This window comes from Lepus europaeus, chromosome 6 (genome assembly GCF_033115175.1).
Source record: "Lepus europaeus isolate LE1 chromosome 6, mLepTim1.pri, whole genome shotgun sequence".
In the NCBI taxonomy this organism is placed as follows: domain Eukaryota; kingdom Metazoa; phylum Chordata; class Mammalia; order Lagomorpha; family Leporidae; genus Lepus; species Lepus europaeus.
In genome coordinates, this window is record NC_084832.1 from 71369592 (window position 1) to 71396355 (window position 26764).

General features: G+C 41.9%; 1 protein-coding gene across 2 annotated transcripts in view; it reads left to right on the forward strand.

Moving 5' to 3' along the window:
- The first annotated feature begins 815 nt into the window (after positions 1 to 815).
- Positions 816 to 26764, forward strand: part of DCLK1 (doublecortin like kinase 1) — a 393955-nt gene continuing 368006 nt past the window's right edge. Inside the window, exons 1-3 of one of the 2 annotated variants that reach the window (XM_062194372.1) lie at positions 816 to 908; positions 6376 to 6770; positions 18743 to 19089. In XM_062194372.1, coding sequence (XP_062050356.1) covers positions 6395 to 6770; positions 18743 to 19089 — 723 coding nt within the window. In that variant the 5' untranslated portion in view covers positions 816 to 908; positions 6376 to 6394. The remainder of the gene's footprint in view (positions 909 to 6375; positions 6771 to 18742; positions 19090 to 26764) is intronic. The other variant, XM_062194371.1, reaches the window with a different exon arrangement.

The window sequence follows — 26764 nt, forward strand, 5'->3', positions numbered from 1 at the left end:
GGGCTTATTGTGACATATTCGGCTCTAAGCACAGGAACAGTGATTCCAAGGGTGACTCACATTTTGGGGTCAGGTGGAGTTGACAGGTGGGATGCAGAAGGCGATCTGGCCCTTCCCTATTAAGGGTCTGAGGGCAACACCAGAGTGCATAGCTTGGGAGGGTCCCGGTCGGTCCTCCAGCTTGTGTGGATGCAGCCTGGTCATGAAGTGACAAGAAGGTGGGCCATCCCACTGGCTTCCAGAATGCTAGGAAAGGTGTCAAGCCATGAGGCATCAAATGGTGTGGATGTGAAGACAGCAGGAACTTGCTCCCTCTGAGAGGGTCTCACCTCTGGGTCACCTCACCTATCTACTCCACACTTCCTGGGTCAGCCCTACCCCTGACTATCTTCTCTTCCTCCGTCCTAGGGCCACCAAGCCAACTGCCCCCATTGCGTCTGGGAACTGGGGAGGTTTGGGGGTTTAGGCAAGCCTGAGGCGCTGAGGTCCCTGAGGCGGGAGAGGAGAGGGAGGAGAACCCGGGGCGCAGCCGTGGTGGGTGCGCCCTGCCAAGAAGGGCGGGGGACGGGGCGCGCACGCGGAGGAGGAGACGGAACGAAGAGGGAGGGCGTGTGAGCGAGTGAAACACAAGAAAAGGGAGCGCGCCCGCCGCCGCCGCCGCCGCCGCCCTCCTCAGGAGAGAGAGGCTGGAGTGAGGCTGTGCGAAGCGCCGCATTTCAATGAGGACGGGCCAAGGCGCATCCCTGCACTAGCGGCCACCGCAGCCCAGACGCCCCCGCTCCCGCAGCCGCTGCCGCCCCCCGCCCCAGCCCCACAGCCCCGGCCGCGCCCAGCCCGGCGAGGACAGCGCCAGAAGGCGGCCCCCAGCGCGGCCACAAAGACCCACGGCGGCAGCTCTCCGCGGACCGGTGCGTGGTTTGCCTTCGCTGGGAAAGGGCGCTGCGGGGAGGGTCGCCGGGGGGCCCCCGCAGAGTCCGCTCCGCCCGCAGCCGCGGGGCGCGGAGGGCAGGACGGGCACACGGACCGGCCGGGGCCGCCACGCCCGCGGTTCCTCGAAAGGCGGCGGCTGTGCCCTGGCCAGCGTGGCCCGGGCCGGGGGTGTTGTGTGCGGGCGGCCCCAGGGCTGCTGGCACCTGCCTCTTTTGTCTGGTGCCACCGGGCTTTAAACCGGGAGTGAGGCGAGCGGGCCCGCAGGTTTCCAGTCGCGCTGTTAGCGGCGAGGGAGAGAGCCGGGCCGGAGGCGCTGGGAGAGGGGCTTGTCATTGTCAGAACTGGCTGCGGAGCGAGGACCAGGTCTGCGCCTGCAAGGAGTGGCCGGGCCAGGCCTCTTATTGTGTGTGCTTTTCCCGTGTGCCCGGGAGGGTGGTGTGCGCCTGGTGGTGGGGGCGTCTCGAGCGTGGTGGTGACTGCGTGTGGGTGTAGCGAGTGCTTTTGTCGGGTCTCAAGTTCCTACGGGGACAGCAAGGCTGCCTCATGTACAAATTAGTACCTGCAGTGCTAAAAGCATGCGGAGAGGAAATGGATTTTTCTCCTAGCGGGAGTGCAGGCACAGCCCCGCATTGCCCCACAAAAGAGGCTGATTTTGAAAGCCCAGGTTTGCGCGGAATCGATGCTGGTTTGGCAAGGAGATGCTTGGCGGTGATGGGGCGGATGAAAGCTTTCATTCAAACGGGTTCCCTCTCTGCCGCACCTGTGCATGGGTGCCCAGTTTACAGTGCACACGCGTTCAGCTGCCACACGCAGGGTGTTCCCTGAATATGCTTTATAACTGCTCCTAAATATATCACCTTTCGGTGGGGAAGGAAACTAGGGCAGCATTTTAAGTGTGAGATGTCGCATGAATGCGGGTCAGGAGGGATTGTAAGAGAGGCCATATGTAGACAAATTATAAAAGATAAGCACACACCCAGTGATGGCTAGCTCCATGCTGGTGCATGCGCTCAGGAGGTATGCGTGTGCCTTTTATCCCACCCCTGTCCATCCACCTGAATGCTATGCCTGGGGAATTCCAGGTCCAGCATCTTTTTAAATGTTGTAGCATTAATGCCAAATCCTTTCTTGGTGTGTGTGCCCGTACATTTCTGAAACAGGAACTCATGTGCTCATCTAGAGACGCAGGAACGCAGGAATGCCTCAAAATGGTGAGAAATCCCACAGAGAACAAACAAGGATGTTAGTTTCTTGGCAGGGCAATATTTATAGAAAAATCTCTGATAAGAGCCAGTCACCCCCACCCCAAAACTTCCCTTCCTGATGTTCATGTGGTCAAGAGACTGTGGTTACCCCTTTGGTGCCAATGCACTTGTGTCCCCAGGTCCTTAGCCACCTATGGTCTCTGATCACAGGGCTATGGGTTCTAGCAGGCCTCCCATGCAGGAAGTGTGAACCTGAGCATGCCTGGTGTGTTTTTTTAGAAATTCATGGTCCCCATGTGTGGCTAAGTCAGCTGAATTGCTGAGACAGCCAAGGCAAGAGAAGAGCTCCTATTCTGGTGCTTCACATACTGACGAGAGCAGCCCAGAGTGTAGTGGTAGCTGTAGCCTTGACAATGATTTTACTTTGAGGGTGATCCTTCTTTGTTAACAACAGCATTGCCCATTCTGGGCAGGCTCAGTAATGGGAAGTGAAAGATGTGGTCCCTGTCCTGGAAGATGATGTCCCATGATCCTCTTTGAGAAAATTAGCAAATAAAATAAACTTATCACTACTGTAAATTGATCTCTCTCTTTTTGGTTTCATTTGTTTTGGAGTTCTTGTTCCAAAAAGCCCCTTTCCTCTAGGGCATTCAAACAGTTGCCAAATTATTTGGCCTTGACCTTGGCACTCGTCTGATGACGCAACTGCACTACCCTTTGCTGTGGCTCTGCTTGTTTTCTTTTAGTTTATATCAATTTGGGAGGAAACTCTGACAGTTGGAAGAATGATCACTGGCTTTAAAAAAATAAAATCAAAAGCCAGTTTGGCCTTTAGAGTAAGTTTTGCAGAGTTTGGTGAGTTGGCCTAAGTACTGGCAGTATCTTCCCTGTCATCCCCAAGACACCCAGCTCTTTGGAAAGACCAGACAACTCATTTTAAAAGCATATGAATAAAAAAGTAGAAGTAGTTACCAATATCATGGGTGAAATGCTCATTCTCTTACAAAGTAATGCCCACAGGATTGGATATTAACTGCTAGTTGCATTAATGTTACTCAACTTCAAAATCAATGAAACTAGTTCATAGCTATCTATATATGGTGTAAGTTTCCTGGAAAAATGCAAATTTAAGCTATTATGAGTTATTAAAAGGCATGAAGTAGTTTCATATTTGGAAGAAAAGCTACGCTGAATTCATCATAATCCAGGTTTAAATCATTCCCACCTGCACCTCCAGGCATCTCAGCCAGGTCAGCTTTAGAATCACAAGCTGTTGAGGATATTAGGAGGCCTGGTGGCAACTCATTCCTCTGAATATACACAAAGTCTTGATTGGTTATGGTGTCTGCCCAAGACTGCCAAGCTCCTTAGAAAGGAGCACTTTAAAAATTTTGCTTTTATGCCAGTAAGAGGCCAGTCTCAGAGGGGCATAGAGCTAGAAAACACCAAACCTGTAGTCAAATCCCAGCTTCTTCAATGTAACTTTGGGAACCTGGATAAACCCCACACCCACTTCCAGTCTTTGTACTCATCCCTATATAGTTGGATTATTCTAAGGTTTAGAAGAGACTTTTTTTTAGCATATTACACAACTCATTGCTGAATAATAAGGAGTGTACTTCAAAAAGCCCATGGAAATGCATATATGAAAAATGATGCGTGGATTTAAGAGAGGTATGCACCAAAATAAACATCTTTTAATGTCTTTTCCCATAGACTTTTGGAAGGCCCTTCAGAATGTCAGGTACATCGTAGATATTGCATAGATATTGCCTTCTTCCTCTTTTTTCATTTTGGGAGCATGAACTCTCTAGGTTTGTTTTGAGCATGAATGTGGTGCCACTCTGAATGGATCAGCAGTCAATTTACTGAGGGTCAAGGAAAGGCCAAGGAGACTGAGCAGTACTTGTGGTGACCTTTGGCTGACCTTCAGAAAGGTGTTGTTATCTACATGGTGGGACATGAGAAGTATATGTAAGGTTCTTGTCTCACATTTTCCATTTCCCATATATTCTATTTCAATGTGACTGGAATTTTGTTATTAAAATGTCTTTCCTTTGAACACTGAGGTTTTTGTCACCTTCTATAAAGTGTGGTCCCTCTGCAAGTGGTAATACCATGAGCCTTTATCAACCAATCCCTTAGCAAGGATGAATTGATCTCCCAGGTAGCTCATTGATAGCAAAGTCCCATAGAAAGTAAAATGGGATGGGGGGGTAGTCACAGGTGTCCTTTTAAGGTCAGGAGATGGAGATCAGGCCTCAGCAGGTGCCTCCCTTTTCCTATTAGTTGTGTCTGTGCTGGGGTCAGAAACAAAACAAAACAAAACAAAACAAAACGACTTTATTAGTAAAAAGAAAAAATTCAGACATCTTATGTCAGACTCTATCCTAAATGCATTAACTTATTTAACAGTTAATACCTACTATGAGTTAGGTAGCATTCTCTTGCCTATTTTGTGGTTGAGGAAATTGAAGTTCAAGGATGTCGATCAAGTAGATTTCCCAGCGACCTGTAGGGTCAAGTCTGGATCCACAGCTTTACCCCAGGTTTCTGCATTCAAACCTTCCAAAGAAGAAGTAACTGTTTAGCTGGTTGTTGCTGTTGTTCTTCCTCTCCTGTTTCACCTCCTTTCTCACCTCCTCTTACGCCCTCCTCCCTTTGTCTCCTTTTATTTTTCAGCCCAATTATCTGAAGCACTAAATGTAAGTTAATGAGTTTTGGTGAATCTGCTTTTGAATATGTGAGCATGTTGGAAAACCTTTAAGTTGGGAGAACCTACAAATTGATTTAATTTGCTCTCCATCTGTCCATGGAAAACACAAACACTACTTCACACTCTTAGGATCTGACAGCTACGTGCTGCCTGCTCCCCACTCCCCTATTCTCTGGCCTAGCATGTCCACTTATCTTTAGCCATACAAGGATATAAGTGCCTATGATCTACCCCTTAGCAGGATGAACCCACTGCACAGCAGGGAGCTTTAGGAGTCCTGCACACCAGGGCTGGAGTTCCTGGTGCAAGCACTTCTGTCTTACTTGGCAAAATCTTTCACTGCCTCTGTTTCTTCACCTGTAAATAGGGATAATAATGGTTTTAAAAGCTGTTGTGGCTATTCGACATAATAGCTGTTCAAAGCCTGATAAGTTGTACGTAGTCAATATTTAGGAGCTGTTTCTAAGAAAACAGTAGTTCTTAACAATAAGCTATTTACCCTGGGGTCTGCTCTTCTGTTCTTGGTTGTCTTCTTTCTAACTCATATTAAAAGTACTTTGAGGCCGGTGCCGTGGCTCAACAGGCTAATCCTCCACCTAGCGGCGCTGGCACACCAGGTTCTAGTCCCGGTTGGGGTGCTGGATTCTGTCCCGGTTGCTCCTCTTCCAGGCCAGCTCTCTGCTGTGGCCCTGGAGTGCAGTGGAGGATGGCCCAAGTGCTTGGGCCCTGCACCCGCATGGGAGACCAGAAGAAGCACCTGGCTCCTGCCTTCGGATCAGCGCGATGTGCCAGCCGCAGTGTGCCAGCCATGGCGGCCATTGGAGGGTGAACCAACGGCAATGGAGGACCTTTCTCTCTGTCTCTCTCTCTCACTGTCCACTCTACCTGTCAAAAATAAAAAATAAAAAAAAAGTACATTGAAAAGTTTATGGTGGGTCGGGTGCTGTAGTGCAGCAGGTTAAAGCATCCCATATGGGCGCTTGTCGAGTCCCATCTGCTCCACTTCCAATCCAGCTCCCTGCTAATGCTCTTGGGAAAGCAGTGGAAGATGGCCCAAGTGCTTGGGCCCCGGCACACATGTGAGAGACCTGAAAGAAGCTCCTGGCTCCTGGCTTTGGATCAGCTCAGCTGGGGCCATTGCGGCCATTTGGGGAGTGAGCCACAAGATAGAAGATCTCTCTCCCTATCTACCTCTCTCTGTAACTCTTTCAAATAAATAAAATAAATCTTTTAAAAAAAAGTTCAGGGAAAATGAAATTAAAATAGTCTTTTTGGTGTAAAAATACTGAAATCTACACATAATTTTTTCACAATATGCATTTTCTATGTATTATGAAAAAACTGTTTTGCCTCAAAATAAATTGATATTTTTCATTCCATTTGTCAATGAATGTTTTGAAGTACCCTGGCCTAGTATCTGTTATAGCAGTAGTTCCACCAAGCTGCTCTCAAGAGAGTCTTTCAAATCATGACCTTCAAATAACACCAACCTTTGTGTCTGCGTTTGTTTTCTGGGGCTCACAGGTGCCACATTCAGCCCATCATGTCGTTTGGCAGAGACATGGAGCTGGAGCACTTCGATGAGCGAGACAAGGCGCAGAGGTACAGCCGCGGGTCCCGCGTGAACGGCCTGCCCAGCCCAACGCACAGCGCCCACTGCAGCTTCTACCGAACCCGCACACTGCAGACGCTCAGCTCCGAGAAGAAGGCCAAGAAAGTTCGCTTCTATCGAAATGGAGATCGCTACTTCAAAGGGATTGTGTATGCCATCTCCCCAGACCGGTTCCGATCTTTTGAGGCCCTGCTGGCTGACTTGACCCGAACTCTGTCGGATAACGTGAATTTGCCCCAGGGAGTGAGAACGATCTACACCATTGATGGGCTTAAGAAGGTTTCCAGCCTGGACCAACTGGTGGAAGGTGAGCACTTGAGAGAACCCCAGCATAGCCTGCAGCAGCCCCCTTCCCCATTTCCAAATTGTTCTAGCCTTCTCTTACTTGACCTCAGCCTTTTGGCCAGGATCTATTAGAATTTTCTGTATTGTGGAGTAAAAACTACCAAACAGAGAATGAATGGCATTGGGTCAGGTAGCTTAGAACAATATAATTCTTATAACATTTTGTCTTCTTTCTCACATGCATGCTACATTACTTTTGAAAGTCCATTTTTATATCTTCAATCTCATACTTCATTTCTGCATGCAAATTGAATTTTTGCTATCAAGATGTACTTGAACTGAAAATAACTAATGGATCATGAAATGTTAGAGTTGAAAGGAACCTTGGATTGCTATCAAACCCATTAATTTTATCATTGGAGACTGAGGCCCAGAAAATTCCAATGACATGTGTATGGTTATGGAGTTAGTGGTGATACTAGACCAAAAATGAGGTTTTCTGACAGCTCTTCCACTGTGACCCTTTCTTTTTAAATTTAAAGGATTATTTTTAAGTCCAGTTTAGGTTAACAGTAATTGTCTGTTTCAGATATTCCATGTGGAAGTAGGACTGTTAAATCAACAGATAAAGCCTGGTATCTCGTGAGAGCAATAGACGCCACCTGCTCTGTGCTATCCTTGCTCCAGAACCAGCCCTGTTTGAACAAGGCATCAAGCCTCTCTTTGCTTAGAAATAATAATCAAATTAAAATGACTTGGCTGGCGCCATGGCTTAACAGGCTAATCCTCTGCCTTGCAGCGCCAGCACACCGGGTTCTAGTCCCGGTTGGGGCGCCGAGTTCTATCCCGGTTGCCCCTCTTCCAGGCCAGCTCTCTGCTATGGCCCAGGAAGGCAGTGGAGGATGGCCCAAGTCCTTGGGCCCTGCACCCCACGGGAGACCAGGAGAAGCAGCTGGCTCCTGCCTTCGGATCAGCACGATTCGCCGGCCGCAGCGGCCATTGGAGGGTGAACCAACGGCAAAAAGGAAGACCTTTCTCTCTGTCTCTCTCTCTCACTATCCACTCTACCTGTCAAAAAATAAATAAAAAAAAATTAAAAAATTAACATGACTTGGAGAGAAATAACTGTCATTAAAAGTATGCTAGGGTGTGGATGAAGATAGCAGATCTTCTTTGGGATTGCTGAGATTAAGGGCCTGGTGAAGGAGTGGATGGCACAAAGGAAGGTGGAAAAACAAGGTCAGGTTCAAGGAGCTTGATTTTTGCCCTGAGTTCATCTTTACTTTGGCAATATTTGCCTGGGTCCTGTTATCCAGCTGGGCCCTGGAGGATGCCACATAATTCCCGTCTTCTCTTGTGCAGGTAGCACTGACCATACACTAGCAGAACCCTCTTAACTTCCTTTGTAACTAGAAGTTGTATGTGATTCAAGGCTGAGGGCTTCTCCCCGTCCCTTATCCCTCGGCAGGAATGCCAGATGGGTCACAGTAGGATTGGACTCAAGAGGGTGTGGAGGAGCCTGAGCTTGGTGTGTTTATTTTGTGGGAATTCACATCTCTTTTTGGTAACTTGTCATTCTGCCAAGATGCCTGCAGACTTGGCCTTTTTCCTTCTATTCAGAGGTTGGAACTTCCAGTAAATTAAAGGGGAAGAATGAACATGACATCTTTCTGCATCAGCTTTGATTTTTGTGTCCTGTCCTTTGCCTGACCTTGGAAAATATGAGGATAAATTAAATGTTTGGAACTATATTCTAGGGGATCTAAAGATCAAACACAAAGTCAGGTGCATGACCAGGTACCAAGCCATGCCACTGAGGGCTGATAGGACTGTCCATAAAATCTGACAAGAGCTGAAAGCACAACCTAAAACTGCTGGGGAGCTAACATTTCGCTCTGTTCTGGAGTCACTTGTGCAGAATCCAGGGGGCTCGCATACTTCAACCAGTTTCCCATCCTGTATTGATCTTTACTGAGAAGTGGCCACAGATACTCATGTGATTCCCTCCACCAAGCAGAGGGAATGGGAAGTTGCAGATAACAGTACTCCTTGGAAATCTAAGGACTACCAAAATTGTGGCATGCTTTTCACCATTTTTTCTTTGTGTATTTTCTTTTCTTTTTCTTTTTCTTTTTTTTTTTTTTTTTTTTTTACTGCGAATTCTTGCTTGCTCTGAGAGATGATGTCCTGACTGAACATGATAGCTCCCAGTCACAGAGCATGCACTGACTGGTGTTCCTTGTGTACATGGATACGTTTGGTCTCACAATGATCCTTATACTAAGATGAAGAGAGGTATAGTATCTTTAAGTAGTCTGCTCAAAGACAAATAGCAAGAAGTAGAGTTAGGATTTGAACTCAGAAAGGCTGATACCAGAGTTTGACTGTATAATTCCCACTAAGATGCCATGTGCTATGAATTATACTTCTGTAAAAGGTGCTCTGCTGCTTATTTTAATGCACTGGGTTATTTTTCATATAGTAGAGTGGTGGACATTTTAGGGCAAAGTTAACTACAAACCTTATATCATTCCATTACTGTTAGTGTATTTAAGTGAAATTTTATTCTGTTAGCTTCTTTTTGGAAACACATATTTTTGATCTTGACTTAATTCCAGGAATGAATGATTTTGCTCCCAGAAACTTTTTCTATTTTCAGTTGCTCTAAATGCTTTTCCCCCTAATCAATGTGAAGTAGCTGCAGATTGAACAGTCTGATATTTAAAAATTACTTTTTTTGGAAAAAAAAAATACCTTTTAGTACAATATGTGAGTTCACATATTGGTTGCATTTTTTTAAAATTTCCAGTTTAAACAGATTTTTTTGCTAATTCATAACACTGACAATTATCATGCAGCTGCACTTAGTGTTTAAATAGCTGGAAATTCATTTAGATTTGCTTCTTTGCCAATTACATTTTTGCTTAGTCTGTTAAAATGCAAACCATAGCTTCATATTCATCATTAGGCTACATCTCTCACTTTACATACTAATTTTATGTAAACGTCAATGCATGTTATTAGCTTTTCATTTCTCCTTCCAATATGATGATGTTTGAGTTCCAAATTAAATCCTTTTAATGGGTGCAATGACAAGTGTATTTGATTTGTAATTTTTTTGAAGTTTGCCCTTTCTTACTTCATCTCAGACTAAAAATTCTGAATTATAGTGATGCTTCTTTATTTGCAACAGTTTCATGGTCACTTTCACTATTTTGTTATGTACTGATAATTATGCCTATGTGAGGTTCAAGTGGGTTAGTTGAGCTGACTCTAAGCCCAAATTATATAGTGAGTGGGTGTGTGTGCACAAGGGCACCTCAACAAGTTCATGGAAAAAAGGGAATTAAAAGATAATTTTATTTTGGTACAAAAAAGTTGAAATCTATGCATTCATTTTTTCATAATACATATTTTCCCTCATCTTTTAGAAGACCTCTTGTATATACAGTTCCCAAAAAATTGCAACAAAATAATTTTATCATTTAATTCCATTTTCCATGAACGTTTTGAAGATTCTTCATACAATTAATTGTGTCATGGCCGGCACCGTGGCTCAACAGGCTAATCCTCCGCCTAGCGGCGCCGGCACACCAGGTTCTAGTCCCGGTCGAGGTGCCGGATTCTGTCCCGGTTACCCCTCTTCCAGGCCAGCTCTCTGCTGTGGCCCTGGAGTGCAGTGGAGGATGGCCCAAGTGCTTGGGCCCTGCACCCGCATGGGAGGCCAGGAGAAGCACCTGGCTCCTGCCTTCGGATCAGCGCGATGTGCCAGCCGCAGAGCGCCGGCCGCGGTGGCCATTGGAGGGTGAACCAACGGCAAAGGAAGACCTTTCTCTCTGTCTCTCTCTCTCTCTCTCACTGTCCACTCTGCCTGTCAAAAAAAAAAAAAAAGAAATTGTGTCTATGTATATATGTGTGTATGTAGACATTTACACCACACATTTAAGAGTATATCAAGGTGGTATTATTATTTGCTTTTGAAGTAGCCCTAATATGTTTTAAGAAATCATGATGCTGAATATTGAAAGCTGAGCTGCAGGCCTATTTCTGCAAGCGATTCACCTTGAGACTTGGCCTCATTTACCCCCATTGTTGTACCATTTATATTCTGCTAGAAGTGTATAAGTGTTGCTGAAGATAAATGAAGGTGTAGCACTTAAGCCCTTTGAACTCTTAGGAGGAAGATGTAATGTAAATCCTGAATATTGATTGATTGATCGATTCCTTGACTGATCTTGTGTGAATGTAGATGGGAGAGGGCTGGATCCTTCCCTTTAAGTATTAGCACTAAAACTATGCAAACGTGTCATTTTCGAGATGGAAATAAGTCGATTTGTTTATTGGATCCCCACAGTTAGAAACGAGCCCTTCTTCCTTGGTTCCCATTCACATCTGACCCCTCATTAGCCACCTTTGACGTGATCTGACTCCATAGTTTCACTGTAGGGACTTTTTCTGAGGTTCCCCTTAAGAATTCACTGCTCAGAAGTAAACCCATAATTAGAGAATCTTTCTCTTTCTATGGCTTCTGGATCACCTCTCTCTTATGGCAGTTTTTCTGTTTCCTCGGAATAGGGTATACTATCTTTCTCCAATTCACAGGCATCCTCTATACTTCTCCCTGCTATATTGAATTGTAAAAAATTAATTTTTGAATAGCTACAAAACATGTTTTCCATAAAACTTCCTGGAGGCAACAAGTACACTAGTTTTTTGAGTATCCTCTCAGAGTTATCACTGCATGTTAAGGATAAACATATAATTTTTCCAAAAGGTAGCTTAATGTGCACACAGTACTGCACTGTGCTTTGTGCACTTAACAGTGGATGTCAGGGACTACCTCATATCAGTATGTCAGGAACTATTGTGTTCTTTTTCTGACTTAATAGTACTCCTTTATACACATGTACTGTAATTTATTTTACCAGTCTTTTATTGTTGTATCCAATCCTTAGTTATTATGAAAAATTTTGCAGCAAATATCCTCGGATATGTTTTCCATTCATATAGGAGAATATCTTTATTTTTAAATTTTTTACAGAAAACTTTTATTTAATAAATATAAATTTCAAAAGTACAACTTCTGGATTATAGTGGTTCTTCCCCCCATAACTACCCTCCCAAACACAAACCACCCCATCTCCTACTACCTCTCCCATCCTATTCTTCATTAAGATTCATTTTTAATTATCTTTATATACAGAAGATCAACTCTATACTAAGTAAAGATTTCAACAGTTTGCACCCACACAGACACACAAAGTATAAAGTACTGTTTGAAGACTAGTTTTATCATTAAAGTAGAATACCTTTAGCATAAAATCCTAGAAGTCATATTTCTGGACACACAGATACAAGCATGAAACTTTTAATAGCTATTGCAAAATTCATCCCTAGGTAGGTGGCTCTAGCATGCAGTCTGATTAATCAGTAATGTTTGAGAGTGGCTATTTCCACACTTTAAATAAGATGATGTTTTATCACACATTTTCATTTTTCAGCCTAATAAGAAAAGAAAAACATATATCTTGTTATAGTTATAACTTTCATCCTTTTATACATTTAAAAGGCATTTGTGTTTCTTGTTCTACATATTGTCTCTCCATAGCTTTTGGACACTTTTCTACAGGGTTGGGATCTTTTTATTGACTTTTTAGTATTTTTTCTTTTAAAAATATTAGCCATTTATGATAATAATTGAAAGTTATTGTCCTAGATTTCCCTTTATCTAATGACTTTGTATATTATATATTTTATCATGCAGATTTACCAAAACATTATAGTCAATTATATCAGTCTTTTCAGTTATGTCTTGATTTACAAGGGCCTCTTGTGCCCTCTGTCCTTTGAGATTACAAAACAACTTTTCTTCATTTTCTTTTCATATTTTCATTAAATAAATATTTTATAGGAAGTATATTGATCTAATAGGTAAGGTAGGGGTTCTATTCAACTTAACTTTTTTTTCCCCAGACTGTTTCCTTAATTTCTTTAACATTTATTTTGGATTTAATTTGAGTTTACAGAGGTGTCACAAAGATAGGAGATTCTTGGTTGCCCTTCACCTAGCTCCCCGTAATGGAATGTCTTACACAGTCACAGAACAGCGATGAAAACTAAGAAGTGACCTTTGGTGTAATACAGTGATTAAACCACAGGCTTTATTTGACTTTCATCACTTTTCCCATCCCTGTCGCTTTTTGGTTCCAGAATCTCACGTTACATTTAGTTGTTAGATTTCCTTCATTTTTTCCAAGTTAAGATTGTTTCTCATGGTTTCTTGTCTTTAGTGACTGACAGTTTGAAGAATACCAGCCAATTATTTTGTAGGAAGTCTCTCAATTTGAGTTTGTCTGCTGATTAGATTGATGTTAATGCATTTTTGGCAACAATTCCACAGAAGTGATATTGTGGCTTCCACAGGGCACATTTCAGCAGTCCCTGAAGCCCATATGTCATTGCAGTTTACCTGCTTACCAGTTGGCTAAGGTGATGTTACCAGGAGACTTCTCTCTCTTTTTTTTTTTTTTTTGACAGGCAGAGTGGACAGTGAGAGAGAGACAGAGAGAAAGGTCTTCCTTTTGCCGTTGGTTCACCCTCCAATGGCCGCCGCGGTTGGCGCGCTGCAGCCGGCGCACCACGCTGATCCGATGGCAGGAGCCAGGTGCTTCTCCTGGTCTCCCATGGGGTGCAGGGCCCAAGCACTTGGGCCATCCTCCACTGCACTCCAGGGCCACAGCAGAGAGCTGGCCTGGAAGAGGGGCAACCGGGACAGAATCCGGCACCTCGACCGGGACTAGAACCCGGTGTGCCGGCGCCGCTAGGCGGAGGATTAGCCTAGTGAACCACGGCGCCGGCCCAGGAGACTTCTCTTTAACGTTATGATCTTCCCCTTTGTAATTAATAAATATTTTGGGGGTCATGCCTTAAACTTATGAGTAAGGAAAATAAATATTTTGGGGGGAAACTTTGGGGACTATGTAAGTATTTTGTTTCTCTTTAAACTTTTGCCCACGGAAAAAGCACCTGTTGGTGGATCTTGCCTGTAGCAATTCCCAGGGTGGACTAATGGTGATCTGTTTCCCATTTGCCACATTTTAAGCATGGTCTCCTCCTTTCATGCCTCTTGGGTCCTCTGCTCTCAGGATCAGCTGTGGGGTTGCATCAATTCCAGTTATTTCAATCAGTCTTTTAAAGCCTATTACTTTCAAATCAGACTTTTTTTTTTCCTGTTCTCCAGCTACCTGGATATATGCAGCGATTTCACAATGTTCATGGAAGGGAGGGCATCTGGCCTGAGTGGTTAAGATGCTCACATTGCATATCAGAGTACCTGGATTTTCCCTCTTTTATTTTAGTTTCTAGTTGTATCAGTTTTATATTTTTAAAAAATGTGGATCTCTCACTGTGTTTCTCCTTTTTGTTATTTTCCTGTTGCTTAAATTTGAGAAGTGGAGACTTTCCCACAAGTCTGACGAGCAGATTTATTTCCTGTAAACTAATGCTTGTGTATTATGATGCGATGAAAGACGCCCATGGAAGAATGCCCCGTGATACCTTTTGGGGAATATTTTTTCTTGCCTTTAATAACACTGCGAAAATCATCTTCTTAAATTAGTGCCTTCCAGGTAGATTATGACATGTTGCTGTGCATATTTGAATTGCCTCATACAATGTAAATGTCCAGAAGGCACCTTCTCATATTTTATTCTGTAAAGAATTTTTCAAATAATTTAATTCAGTTAAGTTTTAGAAGTTTCAATATATATCTGAGTCCTCGATTTTGCATAACTCACAGTATGAAACTGAATTGCCAGAGTTCTCAAAAAGGAGGTTTATATTCTGGAAAAGTGAAATATGGCACAGATAGCCCTCGCTTAAGATACCTTGGAATATGCCACGCCTTGTTCTTAAAAGAATCCTGGAGGGGACACTAACCGGGTTTAGTAATGTAAAGGATGGAGATTAGATTATTTTCAGACTGTAGTGTCAGAACTAGAATATGTAAGTCATGACTGTTAGGCAATGAAACAACTCCAGCAATGTGAGGAAATAGGGCAAAGTTCTAGAATCCCCCATTATGAATCTTGTGGTAGGGCATGTTCATAGCTGACAGGCCCAGTCAACCAGAGAACTGGTGCCACATTACCAGAAGTTTTCTAATGCCCAAAGAATTTATTTCAAGTGGAATAAGTCTAGGTTCATGGTAGGAATTAGTGGTAAAATGGATTGAATTTTGTAGATTTTAAAAAAATAAATCTTGAGAAAATATATCCCCATACTTTTATAATGATGGTAAATGTGATGATATAAAAATACATGGGTGATTTAAAAAAAAAAGAAAAAAAATACATGGGTGATTTTTAAAAGCAATTTATTTTTATTTATTTGAAAAGCAGAGTTAGAGAGAGGGAGAGATAGAGAGAGACAAAGAGAAGTATCTTCCATCCCCAAATGGCCACAACAGCCAGGGTTGACCCAGGGTGAATCCAGGGGCCAGGAGCTTCTTCAGGGTCTTCCATGTGGGTTTCAGGGATCCAGACACTTGAGCCATCCTCCACTGCTTTCCCAGGTGCATTAGCAGGGATTTGAATTGGAAGTGGAACAGCTGTTACCCTTAAGGAATGCCTATGCCACAGGTGGCAGCTTAACCTGCTATACCACAATGCTGGCACCACAGGTGATTTTTTAAAACAAAAACAAAAGGATAGCTCTTAACTCTCTTAAATGTAATCTAATATGCTTACCAGAAAATGATTTCATCCTCAAAATTTCTCAAAATACTGAGATCTTGCAGGAAGAAATATCCCTATTCTGACATTTTAGGAGGCATTGGTTTTATCCAAACACAATTTCATGCTTTATTTCCTTATCTTTTTAAAAAACAAAAGCTGTTATTTTCTTTATCTCTTTCTTTGCCTAAAAGCAAACATTGATTTTTGGCTTTTGTAAATGCCACAGCAATTCAGACAGATACTAGTTCTGCAGTTCTTACAGTTTGATGGGCTGTCATGGACACCCAGGGGATTAAATTCCAAGTGGAAGATCAGAGTTATCATAGACTTTTCTGGCTTGAACACACTAAAACAAGACTGGCAATGTGATAACACACCAGCAAGTCATTATGTATCATAATTTCCAGTTACACCTAGATTTTTATATCATTTTGTTTAAACTATGATCTTTCCAATCTTGCCATCTTTGTTTTAACTTCACCTAATGATAAGTAATGAAAAACTTTCAAAACCAACGTTGGGCTGCTTTGTGCAAATGTATCTTGTTTTAGACATATTCACTTTTATTTCATTGTTATGGTAGGAGTTACAACAAGATTTTTTTTTTTTTTTTTAACAGGCAGAGTGGACAGTGAGAGAGAGACAGAGAGAAAGGTCTTCCTTTTGCCGTTGGTTCACCCTCCAATGGCCGCCGCGGTAGCGCGCTGCGGCCGGCGCACCGCGCTGATCCGATGGCAGGAGCCAGATGCTTCTCCTGGTCTCCCATGGGGTGCAGAGCCCAAACACTTGGGCCATCCTCCACTGCACTCCCTGGCCACAGCAGAGAGCTGGCCTGGAAGAGGGGCAACCGGGACAGGATCGGTGCCCCGACCGGGACTAGAACCCGGTGTGCCGGCGCCGCAAGGCGGAGGATTAGCCTGTTGAGCCACGACGCCGGCCCACAACAAGATTTTTGAGGTGATTTAGTATATAAAAGAGGAAATATGTTTCAGTAGTTATAAGTCTTGGTCTTGTTATTTTTGAGTGAACCTTAACATGCATACCTTATGTCAAAACTTGAATGCAACCCATAGATGATTCACTAAACAGGGTTATAATTTATTTTTTTAACTGTTTGTCCCACCATGCAAGAGATTAAACACTGGATCTCCAGACCTATTTGACCAAACCAAGACTTTGTATTCTTCCCATTCAGAACAATCATATTTGTTAATTTACAATAATCAAGGAGATTAGCACATTACAGTCAGCCCTTTGTATCCACAGATTCCACATCCACAGGTTAAATCACTTTCAGACCCGTAACATTAAAAAAAAAAAAAAGTTGTATCTTTACTGAACAAATGCAGATTTTTTAATTGTCATTATGCTCTAAACAATGCAATGTAACAAATATTTACATAGCATTTATATTGTAATAGGTATTATAAATGATCCAGAGATGATTTGAAGTATAGGTTAGATTATATGCAAATGCTACAGCATTTTATATGAAGAATTTGAGCATCTACAGATTTTGGTAACTGTGAGGTTCTAGAATTAATTCCTTGTGGATACTGAGGGGAAACTTATATTGAAAAGCTGTTTTTCACAAAATCATAAAATGCATTCAACTTTGTGTTAATACAGAGATCATATCTCTAGTTCACAATTATGATTATAATAAGAGTAGTCATGGGGTGAGAGGTTAGCCTTGCAGTTAAAACACCACTATGATGTCTGAACCTCACATCATAGAGTCTAGGTTTGATACTCAGCCCTAGGCCCTATTTCCAGTTTCCCACCAGTTCCCCAACAGTGCAGATCCTGTAAGGCAGCAGGTGATGGTTTATTTATATGTGTATATGTGAGAGTGCATTTCAAAACCACTTGCAAAATAAATAAATAATAACATGTATATCTTTTATTTTTAACTTGTAAAACCCTAGTTTTACCCTGTAGCCTTGGATGTTTAGTTTGCACTGTTAATTTTCAAATATGACAAGGATTTAGATAAAAGTAAATGAGCTGTGTTGGATTAGGCCTGGGTCCCTTTACCTCTGATTATGAAGACTTTGTAAGCATTTCTATCTCCTCAGGTGCAAAGACTTAAGACATGAAAACGCCACTATGAAGTCTTTAATTTGAAAATGCTTTTAGCTAACTTTCTGAAAAATGTATTTATAATCAGTCAGTTTACAGTTTGTCATCTGTTGGTACATATGTTACTTTCTTTTGTGTGTGATACATATCTACATAAGAATCTGGATATTCTCATTAAAAAGCTTCTCTGTTGAGTAATTTTAGTAAAAAATTATATCTATTTTGGAGTCAGATTATGACGCTATGGCTTGTATGTTGAACACTCTTAAAGCCTTTTATGTATAGGCAAGTATGAATTTCTAGTATGTGTAGCTCTTCATGGCCAGTACTATAAAGATGTAGAAAAAGAAAGGTAATTATTTTGCTTGTTTTTGGAATTTTACTTAACTTCACAAAATGTTTAACATAAAGTCTCATCAAATTTATAACTTATATAGCTCTTTTAATAAAGCAGTATTCTGAGCCTTTTTAGTTTTTAAGTTATCTCAGATAGAAAATATAAGTTCCTTTAATTTTGAAGTTTTCTGAAAAGTTATATATCTAAACGCAGGGGTGGTGTTTTGGCATAGTGGGTTAAGCTGTTGCCTGGGACACCAGCATCCCATATGGGTGCTGATTTGTCTCCCAGGTGCTCCATTTCTGATCCAGCTCCCTGCTAATGGCCTGGGAAAAGTAGCGGAGGATCTGCCTCCCACGTGGGAGACGTACGTGAAGCTCCCGGCTTCAGGTTTTGGCCTAGCGCAGCACTGGCTGTCGCGGCCATCTAGGGAATGAAGCAGCAGACGGAAGATCTCTCTCTCTCTCTCTCTCTCTCTCTCTCTCTCTGTAACTCATATTTCCAAATAAATAAAATCTAAAAAAAAAAAAATCCATAAATCTCAAAGAAATCTTTGCAGTTGTAACTCAATTTTGTACCTGTTTGGGACTTAGGCGTATCAGTGTTTCTGTTACCTATCTGAGAATGAAGAAAGAGAGGGATGATTTTTCCCTCCAGTATGCCAATCTGTTGCTGACAGAGCCAGATTAGAAGATAGAAATCGATCTTTTTCATTAATTATTGATGTATGCTTCCATTGTTTTAAAAGTCACCTAAGTAGAAAGGGAAAGGCAAAGCCTAAGTAGGAAAGAAGAAATGCATTTATTGTAGTGTGAATATAAATATCTCCCTCTTTCTTAGGAGAGAGTTATGTTTGTGGCTCTATAGAGCCCTTCAAGAAACTGGAGTACACCAAGAATGTGAATCCCAACTGGTCAGTGAACGTCAAGACCACCTCTGCTTCCCGGGCGGTGACTTCACTGGCCACTGCCAAAGGGAGCCCTTCCGAGGTGAGGGAGAATAAGGATTTCATCCGGCCCAAGCTGGTCACCATCATCAGAAGCGGAGTGAAGCCTCGGAAAGCTGTTAGGATTCTGCTGAACAAGAAAACAGCTCATTCGTTTGAGCAGGTCCTCACTGATATAACCGATGCCATCAAGCTGGACTCGGGAGTAGTGAAGCGCCTGTACACGCTGGATGGGAAACAGGTAAGAGAGATGTGGCGATGCAGATTCGACCTTACAGGCAAGAACCAGTTGCCTGGGGTAAAGGTGGCATGCAGTGGGTACCTGAAGCCTACATTTTCTCAAATTGCTGATGGAGCTGGGTCATGAAGTCATAGATACTTGTTGACATTAAGCCAGTCTAGGGTTAGAGTGGGCAGGATTAACCATGGAAATAAAGTAAGAAACTAAAAAAGGCTATTTTAGAAGATTAAGTGATTACTTGGGGATTTCTATCTTTCGGTTGCTCTTTACTTAATAATGCTTTTCAGTCATTTGTTTTCAGTTTTGTTAAATATCTTTCAACCTTAAGCTTGATTGAAATGTTGCAAGAAACTGTGACCAGCAGAAGAAAATCTCTAGAGGAAAATCATTTCTTTGACCTAAATATGTCTCAGTGGTGTTCACTAATGAGATTTATTTAAGTTTTAGGGTTTTTAAAATACATTTCTAAGGAATGGTATATTTCCATCTGGATAGTTTCAAAGAGGCATATTTCATGAGAATTATACATATTCATCTTAAAAACATGGTTTCAGAATTAACATGAAAGGGTAGTTTCTAGGGGTATGGGATAGACATCAATTAACTTAGGTGGATTGACATTTTAGTGTGAGTTGGTCAGATGATCCCCAAGGAACTGTTACCTTTCAAGGACTTGTGTGGGTTTTTGTAAAGATTTGGCAGAACTCTGATGTTGAGCTGAATTAAAAAAAAAAAAAAACTGATACGTACAATGTGATTTTCTTGCCATTCAGTATAACATTGTCTTTTTATCATGTTATCTCTCCTTGAAATTTAGTTTTCATATGGCTCTATAAAAGTGCCCCTTTTAAATTTTGAGGAGTAATTTGAATTATTTTTAAGTAATGTTCATCTTAAAATCAAAACTAGATGCATATGCTAAAGGATTGATCTTATTAAATAGAAGACTCATACAAGTTCTTGAAGGCAAACACATGCAAACTCTATGAATTAGAAATGAATGCTAATACTAGAAAGAGTATTAGTCATGAAAGAATTCTTCCTCTAGGGTTCCATTCAAATGCTTTAAAATAAAATCCACTGTGGAAGGGGAATATGTTCCAGTTGCTCATTTATATTTGCCAGTGTTCTGTCTACCTCATAAAATTTGCACGGGGGTAAACATTCTGAGGAGTGAGATTCTGAGACTTCTAGATCTAGGTGGCTGTGGTTTGAATGTCATCAGTGTGACAATGACTGGAAAGCCCACTGCTGGCTTGTCAATCTTGGTAGCAATAAAGTGGTAATCTTCACATCTGAACATATAAATCATTTGCTGGTTCCATTTCTGATGAGTTACTCAACCATCTTGTAGTTCTGTACTTTCATGTGTTGAGTTTTCTCAAGATGGAGTTTACCTACTTTCATAAAAAATATAATTTAGAAAAAAGATTACATGTTTATATCTTTCTCTTCCCCCTTCACTTCAGAATTTTGGTGGTTCGAAATTCTACACATTGTGCCTAAAAATTGACTTTTACTGCTTTGCTATAGTCTGCCAGCAATTGATCATTTAATTATTTTTATTCCAAGGATGAATTCCTGTCATAGGTGCTATGATGTTCTCCATCATTTTCTTCCTTTCTGAATTCATCTAGAGTCAGTCAATATTGTATTATGGCATTTTTCATCTAGAGTCAGTCAATATTGTAGTTTATTGGTATAGTGGGAAAGAATCCCACATTTAATGTCCAAAGACCAAAATTCAGATCTTGTCTCAGCCTCAAATTGTTTTTAGAAAACTGAGTCTTATCATATTGATAGATAAAACATGGATAAAATGATTGTGCCTGTTTCATAGAGTGCTTGTGGGATCAACTATGATAATACACGTGAAAGGTATTCTTAAGCTATAATCACATTGAAAACTTTATTGAGCATTGTCCTGAGTGTTTTGTGTGTATTAGCACATTTAATCTTCACAACAGTTCAATTATTACCCAACAGTAACAGATGAGGATACCAAGCACAGAACTTATTACAGGCATTCCTAAGGCATGGATGTTTGGCCTTCTGTTTAGAATGCTGGTTTAGGCACTTAAGTCGCCTAGCAGAGTGCCTGGGTTTGATTTCTTGCTCTAGCACCTGACTCCAGCTTCCTGACAATGCACAGCCTGGGAGGCAGCAGGTGATGGCTTAAGTAAGTGGGATCTGCCACCCATCTGAGAGACCTGGATTGAACTGGCTCCTCACTTCAACCTTGCCCAGCTCTAGCTGTTGCAGGCATTGGAGGAGTAAATTAGCAATGGAAAGCTCTCTATCAGCCTCTCTCCCTCTCCCCGTAGGTCTGTCTCTTTCTCTTTGCTTCTCAAATAAATAAATAAATGCATGCTTGGCACCACACAGCTATAAATGGGAAAGTTGGGATTTGAACCAGTCTGGCTCCTGAGTTTGCTGTTACCACTGTGCCACAGCAGGCTGTTTAAGCAACAAACAAATGTAAATGTACTGAGAAAGAATTTTCCAGGCAGTACTTTGCCTAAGGAATATCATCTGAAAGTTTTCTGATATATTTATTCCCTCTACCCCCTGCAGTCATTCTGCTGACTGTTGTACTCAACTGTTTTTCAGTCAAGCATGCAGTCGGCTGTGGCAGTGTTTCCTCTGCTGTGGCGTGCTCTCTTCATAGCAGGAGAGGTGAAACCCTGCAACGAATTGGATGATAAAGTAGAAAGAACATAAACACTTTTTGCTTGGGTTCCCAGTGGGAGCAAAGATGCTGCCTCATGAACCCTGGGAGTCTTTAGAATCGCTTCGGTTCAAAAGAGAAAACTGCCCCAATGGCAGTTTGTTAGAGTACATTTTTTTGACAGCCCTGGCAGGGACTAAGGCTTGATAAAGCTTTGAGCATAGCTATTGCCCTACAGTCTTTGCTGTGGGATGATGCTTGGCCATGGAGGCATGGCACTCCATGCTGCTACCATGTAACCCTGCCCCAGGTGTTACTAGGGTCTATATGCTGTCCGTAAGACATCACCTTTAAGATCACTTGTCTTTTAAAAAAAAAATTGCACTAAGCCCTTCCGTGGTCTCCATAAACAATATGGGAAATTCAGTTTAACTGAAGTCTTGCATAAACTCTAACCAATATGGGAAATATGATGCCCTATAAAGTATTTTGTAATTTTTTTGTATTAAGGAAGTGAGATTATTTTAAAATTGAAAAGCTTGAATGCTTTGAGTGAATGGGTAGAGATGTGCAAGCAGGGATGGCTTTTCAGATTGCCTTCAGATGGCCTGCATGTATATCTGTAGGGTGGAAAGAGTTGATGCTGGAGTTTTTGATGGTAAGTGTGGAGGCTTGTGCCTACTGTTAATCTGTTACCCAGAGGCACTGGGCATGGGAGGGCACAGACCTCATGCTGTCCACACTTGTTCTACCACCATTCTGCCTCTTTGTTCACTTGCCTCTTGGGTTTATCCTTCAGTACTAATTTTTTTTTGGGATTTTTTTTTAGGCTGACATAAGAAAATAAACACATTGCAAATGCTGTACCATATGGGAGAGATTTTGCAGGAAGCTGCAGTTGTCCAAGATGGCTGTGGTGACTCTTGAGCTGCCTGTTTGTGAGCAAGCCCTTGCTCATGACTTCCACGCTGTTCCCTCTTCAGGGGCCGTGGAGCTTCCCATTTGGTTACCAGACCTTTCCCCTTCTCCTTCTCGATTTCAGGGTGACTCTGCTCTTGTGACAGCAGGTTTTCTGCCAGCATGGCTGGGGAGTTCACGGGAACTCTCACTGTGCCTTAATTCCAGTGATGCCTTGTTAATTTGGGCCTTAATGAAGAGCCCCCAGAGAAGGAAGAGGGCATTTGCTGGCTGAGGGTTAAAATTATGTCCCCTTTCTCCATTTCCTGTGGGAGGATTTGCAGCACCTGACTCTCTTCCTGTTGTGGCAGTCCAGGCTCTGGATGCTGGGGCTTTGGTTATTCACCCACCCTGCCAAGAAACTACTCCCATAGGTCATTTGGAATGTGACTTTTCTTTTCAAGGGATTACAATAAGCCCTTACAGTGTAAGATTTGCTACAAAGACGTCTTTGCATATCTCCTGAATCCTTTCATGGAAAAGCAAGTCTGGCTATTTTGAGTTGCTAAATCTGTGATTATTGAATCCTTAGAAACATAAAGAACAGCGAATCTTATGCCAGCTAGTGCCTAAGCAGGTAATTTATTCTGTAAAGAACATAGATAAAGTACTTCCTAATGGTCCACCTCCTTACACTGAAATATGGCTATGATAACTCTGTATTGCTCTCTAAGCAGAAAAGAGGTGCACATCCTGTCTTATCTGCTCTTCGACACTGAGGATCTGCACGATATAGTAGCATACTTTCATAGTAAAGACTCGGGGATGTTCTATTTTTATCTTGCAGACATTTCTCATAGGCTGTGCACTTTATAAAATCTACCATTCCTAGCATGCTAGCGTGAACAATTTGTTGTTTTCCTAAAATGGAAAACACTAGGGCTCACTCAGCTGAGGTTCAGTAGACCTCCATCCCCCAATTTACTTTCCTGGGTTTCAGTTAACCTGCAGTCAACCATAGGCCGAAAACATTAAAAGGAAAATTCCATATTCTGCAGGGAGGGAATCCACATTCTCATAATTTTTTATTGTAGTATATTGTCTTAAATGTTCTGTTTTCTAGTTGCTGTTGTTCATTTCTTACTATGCCTAACTTATAAACTAAACTTCATCATAGGCATGTATGTATAAGAAAAAGCATACAAGTAACATATATTTATAGGGTTTAGTGCTCTCTGGTTTGAGGCTCCCGATGTGGGTTTGGAAAAATGCCCCCAAGTAAGGGGGAAGGGGAACTGCTGTATTCACAAAATTAATTCAGAAGCAAACTGTGATGATAGGTGTCTGCCATGCTAAGGAAATCCTAGTAGCTGGCGTAAATGAATCAGTCACTACATCTTCTCTGTATCTTCTGACAGTTGAATAGTTGGCTTAGTATAAACATGAAGCTCAAAAGATGCTTGTAAATGAGCCATAATAATTGTAGCCATTAACTTTAGGTGATTATTATAGAATTTTTTTTTTGAAATGGTAATAGTCATCAGTAGGAATCTATGAACTAGGTATCACAAAATGTCTTTTTTTTCCCCTTTTGGTTTTTAATATCTAATTCTAATCTGAGGTAAAAATAATTTGCTTCACCCTTGAGTTTCAAAAATTAGAATATCTTCCTCTTATAACTTAGAATATATCTTCATCTTATAAGTTAGGGGGCCGGCGCTGTGGCACAGCATGTTAAAGCCCTGGCCTGAATCATCCATCCCACATGGGCACCGGTTCGAGTCCTGGCTGTTCCACTTCCAATCCAGCTCTCTGCTATGGCCTGGGAAAGCAGTAGAAGATGGCCCAGTTCCTTGGGCCCCTCCACCCACATGGGAGACCCAGAAGAAACTCCTGGATCCTGGCTTCGAATCGACACAGCTCCGGCCGTTACAGCCATCTGGAGAGTGACCAGCGAATGGAGGACCCCTCTCTGTAACTCTGTCTTTCAAATAAATAAGATAAATCTTTAAAAAAAAAAAAAAAGAAAAGTGGTACGCTTTCCTATGTATGACATCTGAGGTTAGCTATAGCAGAGGATGAGCATAGAAGATATGAAACCAAAGGTTCCCAAATGAAAAAATGAGGATTTTAGGGTGTGATAAGAGTTAGTTGTACTGGAAAAAGGAGATTTTCTGTAGCTATTGGTAATCATGGCACTTTTTTTTTCCTTTTTGAAAGCAGATCTTTTCTGGGACGGCTCTAATTAACTTCTCTAAGCATATTTAAACCCTTCTCTCTTGATACACATGTTGTTTACTGTTATGATTTGGCACAATATCTATATTGTAAAAGCGAATACAACACTTTTTAATTTTGTTTGCAATGGGTGTAAAAAAACAGTGGATACAAGTGATTTAGCTTACATTTTCAAATGTCAAATTAAAATTTTCTACTGAAGCTCAGAGCACATGTTAAATCATCTTCTTGATTTACTGAAGCTGTGAATTGATGGAAATATTTTAGCTGATTTCTTTTTTTTTTAACTTGTATTTAATGAATATAAATTTCCAAAGTATAGCTTATGGATTACAATGGCTTCCCCCCCCCTCCCCCACACACAACTTCCCTCCCACCCGGAAAGGAGCTTAAGAATAACTGTGGCATGTCACTGAGGATGGAGTGTGCTATTTTGGGTTATCATCTCCGATGGACGATCAGGACTTTGGAGCTACACCTGCCATCCTCCAAAGTGAGAAGAATGCATTTCTTTTCTCCCAGGCTGAACTCCCCTAAGAAGCTCATTGGTTGGGAGTACCTGCAGTGTTGTATATTTTAAGGTTTAGGTTAGTCTCAGCTAAAGTCAATTTTCTGGGAGTTTCATTTTAATTTGTTTTTGCTGGAAAGTGAGTTTTAAGTCCCTCTAGCATCCACTGCAGTACTGACCATCTGTTTTCCAAAGCCCTCACTGTAGTGTGTTGAGGACATTTGGGGGGCATATATGAGACTGCTTTGGGACTGTCTCCTGATGGGGACTTCTGTTGCTGCCTAGGGTAGCAGAAATTGAACTTTAAAGTTAACTGGTTCCGGGGTTACAGTCAGAAACATACAGCTTGAGATTTCTTGTTCAGGCCTAGAATATAAAATTGGCTTCCCCATCTTACTGATTACTTAAGTTAAAAAAAATATATAGGGGCCAGCACTGTGGCACAGCGGGTTAACGCCCTGGCCTGAAATTCCAGCATCTCATATGGGCACCAGTTCTAGTCCTGGCTGCTCCTTTTCCGATCCAGTTCTCTGCTATGGCTTGGGAAAGCAGTGGAAGATGGCCCAAGTCCTTGGGTCCCTGCACCCACGTGGGAGACCCGGAGGAAGCTCCTGGCTCCTGGCTCCTGGCTTCGGATTGGCGCAGCTTTGGCCGTTGCGGCCATCTGGGGAGTGAACCAGCAGATGGAAGACCTCTCTCCCTGTCTTTACTTCTCTGTAGCTCTGTCTTTCAAATAAATTAATTAAATCTTAAAAAAATATAGTATATTGAAATTATTTTTAATGAGGAAGTTTGCTATATGCAAATTTAGGCCTAGATGTTTGCAAGGCATTCCAAAAAGTTTGGGGAAAAATGAGGTTCGAAGGAGCAGGCATTCTGAAGCAGTGGATTAAGACACTGCTTGTGACATTCGCATCCTGTATCAGAGTGCCTAGGATCAAATCCTACCTCTGCATCTGATCTAGCCTTCTGCTGAAGTGCACCCTGGTAGGCAGTAGGTTATGGCTCAAGGCTTGAGTCCCTGCCACCCACATGGGAGAGCTACATGGATTTTTTTGGCTCATGGCTTTGACTACCCCAGCCCCGATTTGTGGGCATTTGGGGAATCAACCAGTGGACCAAAGGTCAATCTGTCTCTTTCTCTGTCACTTTGCCTTCCAAATAAATAAAAAATAATTAAATAAACTTTAAAAAAAATTAATTATTGCAAAAAATTTGAGATTGATGCATATTTTTAAATGCACATTTGTCATCAGTGTTTTGAAGATCCCTCTTATATTTTTTACACCAAACTAATCTTTTAATTCCATTTTCCATGAACTTTTTGAAGTACCCTCATATATGTAGTAACATCTTACAGAGGA